At 41.0% G+C, this 11,753-nt stretch overlaps 1 protein-coding gene across 2 annotated transcripts in view; it reads left to right on the top strand.

Moving 5' to 3' along the window:
* SLC30A6 (solute carrier family 30 member 6) overlaps positions 1–11,369 on the top strand; it is an 84,265-nt gene extending 72,896 nt beyond the window's left edge. Inside the window, exon 14 of one of the 2 annotated variants that reach the window (XM_075339457.1) lies at positions 10,289–11,369. In XM_075339457.1, the coding sequence (XP_075195572.1) occupies positions 10,289–10,294 (6 nt within the window). In that variant the 3' untranslated portion in view covers positions 10,295–11,369. Of the gene's footprint in view, positions 1–3,126; positions 3,853–10,288 lie in introns of those variants that run through there. The other variant, XM_075339456.1, reaches the window with a different exon arrangement.
* Positions 11,370–11,753: the final 384 nt, after the last annotated feature.

Raw genomic sequence — 11,753 nt, 5'->3', positions numbered from 1 at the left:
ACAGTCATGAAGGAGTTCACAGAGATGCTTAGCACTTGTTGTCCCTTTTGCCTTCACTCTGCGGTCCAGCTCACCCCAAACCATCTCGATTGGGTTCAGGTCTGGTGACTGTGGAGGCCAGGTCATCTGGCGTAGCACCCCATCACTCTGCTTCTTAATCAAATAGCCCTTACACAGCCTGGAGGTGTGTTTGGGGTCATTGTCCTGTTGAAAAATAAATGATGGTCCAACTAAACGCAAACCGGATGGCATAGCATGCTGCTGCAAGATGCTGTGGTAGCCATGCTGGTTGTGTATGCCAGTGTCACCAGCAAAGCACCCCCACACCATCACACCTCCTCCTCCATGCTTCACGGTGGGAACCAGGCATGTAGAGTCCATCCGTTCACCTTTTCTACAAAGACATGGTAGTTGGATCCAAAGATCTCAAATTTGGATTCCTCAGACCAAAGCACAGATTTCCACTGGTCTAATGTCCATTCCTTGTGTTCTTTAGCCCAAACAAGTCTCTTCTGCTTGTTGCCTGTCCTTAGCAGTGGTTTCCTAGCAGCTATTTTACCATGAAGGCCTGCTGCACAAAGCCTCCTCTTAACAGTTGATCTAGAGAGGAGAGGGTGTGTCCAAACATTGTGTGTGTGTGTATGTGTATGTGTATATATATACATTTATATATATATATATATATATATATATATATATATATATATAATATATATATATAAAAAGCTATGTTGCAATATACTGCTTTATTAAAAGTTTCAGCTGTTCTCATGGTATTAACACTTTCTAGACAGCACAACATGCAGAGTGTGCTTGCAAGCTGTATTCTGTTGAACTTGAAAGCACTATTTTAAAGCTGGTGACGGTCTTGGGAGCGCACTGTTACGTCTTTATCCTTCTAACTTTCAGCACACTACTTACAAGATAGACAGCAGCAGTGGTCGTCCTCCTAAGCAACCAGCTGTAAACGAAAGATAAGTGTTAATATCCCAAGATCAGCTGCAACTTGCCCAGATTTGTCCCTTATATACAGTATTCTAGAATATGTATAGAAGGGCCCAGACCGCTTTGTATACTGTAAAAAATAGCTTTTATTATACTCACCTGTGGGACGGTCTGGTCCGACGGGCGTCACTGTTCTCGGTCCGGCGTTTTCTCTTTGCTTGCCATTGCCAGCCTCCTTCTTACTTCATGCAGATGACGCATCTTATGTCATCCACACAGTCATCCTTTGCGCTTGCTCACTTCACTCTGCCCTGCTGAGGGCAGATCAAAGTACCGTAATGTGCAGGGAAAGGTCAAAGATCGCCTGTGCAATATGCACTACAATACTTTGATCTGCCCTCAGCAGGGCAAAGAGAAGTGCACATGCACAGGAGCGCAATAGGGGACTCTAGGTGGATGCCACAAGACACGTCATCCACATGGCGCAGGGAAGGAGGACTGTGATCGTAAGAAGATAGGCGGCGCTGGATCAAGACCAGCGACGCTCATCGGACTGAACCGCCCCACAGGTGAGTATAATAAGTTTTTTTACGTTACACAGAGCAGCCTGGGCACTTATCTAATATATAAAGGTGTGTGTGTGTGTGTGTGTGTGTGTGTCCGGGATTGGCATCTGCACCGTCGCAGCTACAGCCACAAAATTTTGCACACTCACACGTCTGGACCCCGAGAGCGTCATAGGCTATGTTGTGAGGCGAAATTTTAACCCCGAGCGTTCCAATTTACCAATCAATTTTGCTCCTATCTACATAATGCGGAAAAATTGAAACGAAAAGTGTATCCGCACCGTCGCATTTACAATCACAAAATTTTGCACAGACACCTCATGTGACCCAGGGAACGTCGTAGACTATGTTTTAACAGGAAAATTTAACCCTGCGCTTTACAGTTACACTCCAAAAAACATTGCTTCATTAAAGTAAATGGAGCCTAGAACTACAGGTTATTAGTAGGAGCTGTGAGTGGTTGCTATAGGAACAAAAGACATTCATAGTATAAGAAGCTTATATGTGAAGTAATAAGATGTCGGTGGGGAGACAGGCAGACAGAGATAGGCAGGGAAAGAGATAGAGGGGGAAAGAGACAGACAGAGACACAGTGAAAAAGACAGAGGCAGGCAGACTGGGACAGAGGCAGGCAGACTGGGACAGAGGCAGGCAGACTGGGACAGAGGCAGGCAGACTGGGACAGAGGCAGGCAGACTGGGACAGAGGCAGGCAGACTGGGACAGAGGCAGGCAGACTGGGACAGAGGCAGGCAGACTGGGACAGAGGCAGGCAGACGGCGACCGAGGCAGGCAGACGGCGACCGAGGCAGGCAGACGGCGACCGAGGCAGGCAGACGGGGACAGAGGCAGGCAGACGGGAAAAGAAACAGAGAGATAGAGACAGACAAAGAAAGAGACAGACGGAGCACATTACTTACAAACTGGATACAGCCGCACACTAAATGCCATCAATGTATAAGGGAACTCTGGTACTGCATTACTGCTATATGAAAAAATGAGATTTTTAGTTTATGAATTGGCCAATGCATGTAAGCCCAGAAATAATCTCATTTTTTCATATAGCAGTAATGCAGTACCAGAGTTCCCTTATACATTGATGGCATTTAGTGTGCGGCTGTATCCATTTTGTATTTGCTAGGTTTTTTCAGCTGGCACCTATACACACTTGTAGGATGTGCAGGTCAGTCTTTTGAAATATTTGGAGCACATTACTTGGCCAATTTAGTTAAATCTGTGTGGAATATCTGTGGTGTTGAAATATATGTTGTGAAATGCTTCTATTAGCTTAGTTTTTGCCTTTTAATAATTACATTTATATCTATTTGTTTTGTGGTTTTTGTGTGCAAAATACATTTTTGTTAATACATTCTATTTTGTTAACAGCAGTTATTAACCCGGGCGAAGCCGGGTAGTACAGCTAGTATACAATATATTACAATGCTGTATATAAGAACTTACTGCTGGTGGCCGCAGCTTATATGGGACAAATCTGGTGACAGGTGCCTTTTAACCTTTTACTTAAGATTTAGCTTTAGACCAAGCAAAGAGGGCATATCTGACCACACACAGATTTTCATATATATATTTTTTTTAATTTTTCTTTTTTTTTTCAGTCTGGTTCAGTTCAAGTTCGCATTAGAAGAGACGCTAATGAGCAACTGGTGTTGGCTCATGTTACAAATCGGCTCAATACATTGGTCTCTACTCTTACGGTTCAGATCTTTAAAGATGAATGGTCCAGGCCCGTCTTGTCTTCTAGTCCTATGCCATCCAACATGCTGAACATGTCAGACCATCACATCATTCAGATGCCATCTCTGAAATCTCCAGTTGATGAATTAAGTCCTTTGACTTCAACACCCTCAAAGCCCAGCAGCCCACCTCCTGAATTTGCCTTTAATACACCAGGCAAAAATATCAATCCTGTTATTCTACAGAATGCACAAACAAGGCCATATGGCCTAGGACTCCAATATAGTTCTTCACCATATGGAGCTACGTATAGCCAAGGACTTGGAGTGCCTGGCATTGGTGGCACACAGGCTTTAAGGACTGGTTTTACAAACGTTGCCAGCAGATACGGAACATACACTCCAGGACAGTTCACACAATTTAAACAGTGACTTCATTTGCTGGTGGTTTTTCTGCCATTTTGGAAAGTTTTCGTTTGTAGGAGATGAAAACTTTGAGATATCAGGACATTCGGACCTATCAGTTTTAAACTTTACTTTGCTTTTGAATGTCACTGATACATTCCACTTTATATACTTTATTTCCTCTCCTTAAAATGTTTGCGGTATAAAACAACAAACTTATTTTAATAAATTAAATGGCCACCATCTAGTTTCATCTATATTTTTCTACAATCATGTTTTATTCATTTGGGCTTTGAAGAGCAGTGTAATCTAGACCCTATGGTAACTTTCACATGTGCGGACACTCCCTGTGGATCAATGAAGAAATTATACAAGGGTGGAGAGAATTCTCGATCGTATCTATGGAGAATTAATATTCTGCACATTGCAACTCTAATTTTAAGGTTGTACACACCTCAGAAGTAGCAGCTCTTATTTAGCAAAATGCTCACACCCTGCCATAGAAAACATTCAAAATGGCAGTGATATGGTCAATAGTAGTGAAGGTTTCAGTGGGTGGGAGCCAGGTACCTGGTTTTGAGTAGTTTACTTACATCAAACTCTAACTTTTAGTTCCATCCTGACTTGTCATGACAAGGCTGCCAGAGGAAAACACAGTAATCCTGCTGTATAAACAGTCAGGATTTTTTATTTCCAAGATTCTGATATTTTGAGGGTATAAATAGATGCAGACTGCTATTCTTGCCAGCAAAAATATCGGCGATCCCTGAAAGGCCTTTCTACCATCTATTGTGTATTTTAATTTTTATATGGAACCTTGTTACATCCAGAAATGTTATCTACCTACAGATATAGGGTTAATTTCCTAGGTAAATAACGTTTAAACCCTTTGTTGTTGACTTTTTGGACCAGCAGTTACAGGGAGAAAAGGAAGTTTATTCTCTCTGCAGCCACTCTTTCAATTAGGGGTTGCAGGGAGCTGTGAGTCACGGCTCTTTTCAGTGAGGTCGCTGTAATCGTTCCCAGATCCTTTGACAACCTGCAATGCAGTATATGTGTGCACGGTTTAACTTTTAATGGGGCAAAAGGGGGAGGTGATTTAAATGTTTTTGTTTTTTTTTTTGTACTATATTTACTAGATCCCTTAGGGGACTTGAAGCTGCGATCTTCTGATCTCTTGTACTAGATAACAGAAAGTAGTAGATAGGGATGTTAAACCGCGCCACTGACTCAGCCGATCCAGGAGATTAATGGATAGGTGTTGCTTTAATTCATTACACAGATCAGGTCAACGCGTTTCGGGAGTCGCAGCTCCCTTCATCAGGACAGTCTGGCAAGCAAAACACATCTGCTGTACAGGGAATACTTCCAGCAATATATACCTTACTAATGACGTCATGGTCCGCCCACTTCTGAAAAAAATCGGCGGGAATCCATGTATAGAAAAAAATGTATATGTGTCATCTCTATAACATTCAGCCTTTCTTATAGTACGTCACTTTGTCCTTGTCATATCTGTCCTGACGACTCAGAAGTTTAAAATAAAATGAATTACAAAGAAAATAAAAACATATGTTTGTGCCAAATCTATATGCGTCTCTCTCTTTTACATATGGTGTCAAAAAAAGTTCATGGGGAACCCATGTAAATGTGCACCTCAAACATCGCAACATTACCTAGAACCTACTTAGGAAAGTATCAATTTAATCAAAGCGGCCGGAATGTGATCGTATAGTCCGCCCGTACCATATGGGAGGTGACCGTCGGGATGTGTTCAAAAAACGGGAATCATTATAAGGAGTACTACAGGGAAAAAAATAAATAAAATATATATATAATGAAAAAAGGCGTAGCTAAGAGGATCAATTATCCCATAAATAAAAAATATATATATATATATGTATCTACATTATGTGATATTCACTGGATAAAAAAATATATTTACATATATAAATTGGATTAATAATAATGATAAGAAGAAGGGGATCACAATAATATACCTTAAAGAACGGTGCCATTGTCTGAGAGCCAAAAATATGATTAAGCCTAGGCTCCATGGCGGGAACATAAAGCAAACCAAGGACGCTATAGTGTCTTGTGTGTAAGTGCAGGTTTAAAAACCCTATCCCTATGATTGTTAAAGGCATTTAACAATCATAGGGATAGGGTTTTTAAACCTGCACTTACACACAAGACACTATAGCGTCCTTGGTTTGCTTTATGTTCCCGCCATGGAGCCTAGGCTTAATCATATTTTTGGCTCTCAGACAATGGCACCGTTCTTTAAGGTATATTATTGTGATCCCCTTCTTCTTATCATTATTATTAATCCAATTTATATATGTAAATATATTTTTTTATCCAGTGAATATCACATAATGTAGATACATATATATATATATTTTTTATTTATGGGATAATTGATCCTCTTAGCTACGCCTTTTTTCATTATATATATATTTTATTTATTTTTTTCCCTGTAGTACTCCTTATAATGATTCCCGTTTTTTGAACACATCCCGACGGTCACCTCCCATATGGTACGGGCGGACTATACGATCACATTCCGGCCGCTTTGATTAAATTGATACTTTCCTAAGTAGGTTCTAGGTAATGTTGCGATGTTTGAGGTGCACATTTACATGGGTTCCCCATGAACTTTTTTTGACACCATATGTAAAAGAGAGAGACGCATATAGATTTGGCACAAACATATGTTTTTATTTTCTTTGTAATTCATTTTATTTTAAACTTCTGAGTCGTCAGGACAGATATGACAAGGACAAAGTGACGTACTATAAGAAAGGCTGAATGTTATAGAGATGACACATATACATTTTTTTCTATACATGGATTCCCGCCGATTTTTTTCAGAAGTGGGCGGACCATGACGTCATTAGTAAGGTATATATTGCTGGAAGTATTCCCTGTACAGCAGATGTGTTTTGCTTGCCAGACTGTCCTGATGAAGGGAGCTGCGACTCCCGAAACGCGTTGACCTGATCTGTGTAATGAATTAAAGCAACACCTATCCATTAATCTCCTGGATCGGCTGAGTCAGTGGCGCGGTTTAACATCCCTATCTACTACTTTCTGTTATCTGCTACTCTTGGGTCCGCTGCCGTGGCTTGGATACTTTTATATGCTGTTATAGGCGTTGTGACTTTCACAACCCCTATAGGTGAGTAAGACCACCCTCCTTGATTTTTCCCCAATTGTCTGGGGTAAGACCCTATTGCGCTTTCTTTCCACAGTGTTTTTCTCTGATCTCTTGTACTACACATAGCAGTGCATCAGCACTGCTTTGTATAGCGAAAATCACAATCACCTATGACCGACAACTAAGAGTTATCTTTCACAGGAGAATCATAATGATAACCACGGGGATCATCAGCCCCATCAAGAGTTGGGACACAACATATAAAATAAATGTAAGTCTCATATTCGAAAGGAGTTCCATTATGTACAATACTGTGCCAAGTTTTAGACATGTGTGGAAAACATTCTGCAAAGTAAGAATGCGTACAAAAATAAGTGTTAAGTTTATTTTTTCTCAATTAATACAATAGAATATGAATGAACAAAAGAGAAATTTATATAAAATCAATATTTGATGTCACCACTCTTTGCCTTCAAAATAGCAGCAATGAACTTGCACAGCAGGGAGGTTGTTCCAACATCTTGGAGAGCTAACCACAGATCTGTGGATGTAGGCTTGCACAAATCCTTCTTTCTCATTAGCTAATCTCAGGCAGACTCCGTGTTAAGATTAGGGCTTCCTGAGGATTTATCATCACTTCCAGGACCACTTCTTATTCTTTACGCTGAAGATAGTTGTAAATGACATTGGCTGTTTAATTGGGGTCATTATCCTGCTGCAGAATATATTTGGAGCCAATTAGGTGTCTCCCTGATAGTAGTACATGATGGATAAGTATCTGCTTGTATTTCTCAGCATTGAGGACACCCATTAAAGGGAACCAATCGCCAGGATTTTCGTATATAACCTAAAGCCAGTGCTATACTGGCACTATCAGGCTTATTCTATACATGGCTTTAGTGGTCAGATTGGATGTGTAGGTTTGAAATCCAAGAAAGTAAAGTTTATAAAATCATCAGCTTCTTGAGTGACAGCAGCTGAGGATCAGATAATATCTGGGGTGAATTCATACTTATTCCCTCCCTCTGTTAGAATTAGCATATGTATTAGCATACAATCTGGCTAGCAGGACCTGTGGTGAGGTCATACCCATGTGACCAGAAGGGGCGGGGCCTCAGCCAACAAAGCTGATACCACGAAGCAATATTTTCTGTTGGCTGAATCCCCGCCCCTTCTGGTCACATGGGTATGACCTCAGCACAGGTCTTGCAAGAGAAGAAGTGAATTGATTGTATAATACTTATGCTAATGCTAACAGGGAGAGGGGATAACTGTGAATACCCCCAGATATTATCTGATCCTCAGCTGCTGTCACTCAAGAAGCTGCCGATTTTATAAACTTTACTTTCTTGGATTTCAAAACCTAAACGTGCAAGCTGACCACAAAAGGTATATAGAGAATGATCCTGATGGTGCCAGTATAGCACTAGCTTTAGGTTATATACGAAAATCCTGGTGATTGGTTCCCTTCAATCTTGACCATATTCCCAACTCCATTTGCTGAAATGCGGCCTCAAACTTGTAAGGAACCTTCACCATACTTCACTATTGCCTGCAGACACTCATTATTATGCCGCTCGTCAGCAACAAACTGCTTTTGTGACAGACAAATATTTCACATTTTGACTCCTCATTCCAGAGCACCTGCTGTCGATTTTCGTCATCTCAGGTCATCTAATTTTTCTGTATAGTTGAGTCATTTTGCTATGTTTCCATGTTGAAGGTATGATGTTTATAAATTGCAAAAGAAGTGACCTGCCATATAATTCATAAATGCAAAAGAAAGGGTGCTCCCTAGTGCAGTAGAATGCATACATGGAAAAGAGAGAGAAAGTGCTGCACATGAAGGGGAAGCACAACTGAGAAATGGTTAAAACATGACCTTTATTACTGAAGACAATTGAAAACACTAAGGCTATGTGTCCACGGTAGAATGTTGCTGCAGATTTTTCTGCATGAAAATCCGCGGCTTTCCCGCAAAATCCGCACCTTTTCAAAGGTGCGGATTTGCCGCGGATTTACCGCGGAATTGCCGCGGACTTTTTTTTTTCCCCCCAATTCTGAAGCCAAAATCCGGATCAAAATCCGCAACAATAATTGACATGTTGCAGATTTTTCCGGATCAAAATCCGCGGCAAATCCGCCGCGGAAAAATCCGCAGCATGGGCACAGCATTTCCAAAATGCCATAGAAATGGCTGGGAAGTGCCGCTGCTGCAGATTTTCGGAAAATCCGCGGCTTTTCCGCGAGAAATCCGCGGCAAAATCCGCGCATTTTCCGCAGGGTGGGCACATAGCCTAAAAGCAAAAAAGACACCCAAAACGTAAAGGGATGGAAAACTCCACAAAATAAAAGTATCATACATAAAGTGTCAAATACACAGCAAATTGTGACAATAATAAAATCGTGTCCACTAAAGATCTGCATGCAAAGTATCAATGGAGATATAGATAGATATCAATATAGATCATGGTTCCATATAACAATCAAAAAATCATGTAAACCTAAGAGCTCAGAGATAAATAACCTGTAATGAAATCACTTCTCATGGTTCCATGACCAAGTGGAACTACTTGTATATCAATATGTGGCCAAATGAACCCAAGATAATACCGGATCCAAAGTGGAGCGTAACCAACGATAGTAGGGCTTAAGTGTCCAATCAGTGATACCCCACACGTATTGCCGCTGCAGCGGCTTCTTCAGAGGGGGTGCTATGTTTGGCTGCAATTCTTTTATGAAGATCATTTCTGGCCAGACTTCTGAACAGTAGAATGGATGTAGCTGCGACCCATTGGTTGCTGCCAGTTCTGAGCTGATAGAACTGTTGGACATCTTCCAATTTCATAGAGAAGTAAACTGATGTGTCTTTCATTGGCTGCACTAAGTTGGCTGACCACTGTGTCTACAGTCCTCTACGTTGCCCATTTCTTGGTGTCTTCAACGATGAGAAATATAGGCAGATACTTATCCATCATTCAATACCATCAAGGAACCATCTAGCTCCAATTCTTCAGCAAAACAATGACCTCAAATGTACAGGCAAAGTCATATAAAGGGGTTCTGTATTTTGTTCACTCTGTCAGGATTTTAAAGATGTTAACCGCCATCAATCACACAAGCCATCCTAGACTTGAGGTAACATGCTTTAAGATGGTCCACGTGAAACAAAAGACAGGTCCGACATCGTGAACACACATTCCTCTGTTCAGTCAACCTTATAGGACACTGAGCAGAATAGACTAAAGAAGAAGATTAACACCTTTAGCTGACTAAGAATGAACATCCATCTCGGTCAGCCTGACCATTTTAGTGCGTCCCTCTCATTCTTCACGTAGTCATCTTACTGCCTGTCTTGGCAGTTCCCATCTATAAAATCCTGACAGCATGCACTACATAAAACATACCTTTTTGCTAAATAAAGGTATTTTTAAAATGTTTGATATTTCAATATGGATTATTTTTTATATATTTTATTACATTCCTAAGCATGACTCTAGCGTTTTTGTTTTTTTTCAGCACTGAAATGCCACTTTAAAGCTACAGGAAGTCCCCTGGCCCCTGTCATATACTCACTTTTTGGCGTTTTTTCCTTTAAAAGACAACTCTCCAGTCCCTTGGCGTCCTACTATGACTGTAACGTCTGACTGGCCGGACGTCAGAAGTTATGTCACAAGCTACTTATGCAAGTCTATAAGAGCCAGAACAAGGTTCCCGTAGAGATGGATTGATTTGTCACCTCCGGCATGCTCTACGTAACAATGGAGCTCTCTTGGCAGGTCACAAAGTGCAGAGACCAACTGGAGCGGCAGCTATAGAAGATGAAGCTGCCAGAAGGTGAGTATGGGGCGGGTCATTAGGTTAGATTTAAAGCACAACTCCAGTGGTACAATAAATAAAATGTTGTAGTGGTGTTTTTAAGAATTATAAATGGCATAAAGAACAAGGAGTCCTAGAAGTGATGATTTGGCCCCTACAGAAAATCCTAATCTTAACATCCAATCTGCCTGGGATTGCATGGACACAGAACGATTTGTACAAGCCTCCTACACAGATCTGTGGTTAGTTCATCAAGATGTTTGGTAATGTAACAGTGTGTCCCTCCCCCGCCTTTGCTCATGGTTTAATAGTCTGTCTCTCCTTGACTGTCCTGTATGTACTACTGGTGGGGGATTGTTTGTTCTTCTCAGCATGGGACTTCTTCAATCCACAACTTGGTAAACAAGAAAGAGCCAGGACTTCTAAAGTCCATTCATGTATCAAGTGTCCAGGTGGAGTTGGACTTTTCTGCCCACCTAAGGGGCTGATCCCAGGAGAGAAGAACAATTAGACCCATGCTAGTTCAGTTAGTTGGATCTTGGCTGGAGAAGGACTAGGAGCTATAGCTGAGGCTGGATCCTAGGGCCTGTGTATGGACTATTACAGACTGGAGATCAGTGGCCACGTGGATTGTGTTTTGTTGTTCACCCTGTTGGACTCAAGGAACTCATATAAGGACCATTGCCATATTTTCCCTGGCGTTGGAATACCGGGAGATGCCCCTGGATCTTTTGTTTTGTTGTGGACTCCTTGCAGACTTTAAGGATCTATATTTATGTTTGCTGCTTTATTTTTGTGGTTCCAATAAAGCCCTTTGGATTGTTCCTTCGTCTGGCGTCCCTTACTGCTCTGCCGCATACCCCGTCACAGGTAACACCTCTCGAGTTTCTTAAAAACTGTGCAAGTATATCTAGAGGAATAGATGCTGTTTTCAAAGCAAAGTGTGGCACATCAAATACTGATTTCATTTATATTTCTCTTTTTTTCATTTGTTTTTTCTTGTATTTTATTATTTGATAAAAATAAACTTTTAACACTTCTATTTTCTTAAATATTCTTTCTTTGCAGAATTTTTTCCACACCTGCCTAAAACTTTTTTACCGTGGTGTAGTAATAGTATTGGTAGGTTTGTGGTATACTTCATCATTTAAAACCAAGTGGTAGA

Source organism: Anomaloglossus baeobatrachus, chromosome 3, assembly GCF_048569485.1.
Source record: "Anomaloglossus baeobatrachus isolate aAnoBae1 chromosome 3, aAnoBae1.hap1, whole genome shotgun sequence".
In the NCBI taxonomy this organism is placed as follows: domain Eukaryota; kingdom Metazoa; phylum Chordata; class Amphibia; order Anura; family Aromobatidae; genus Anomaloglossus; species Anomaloglossus baeobatrachus.
Note: the sequence above shows the minus strand (reverse complement) of the source record. Positions and strands in the feature narration are given on the sequence as shown.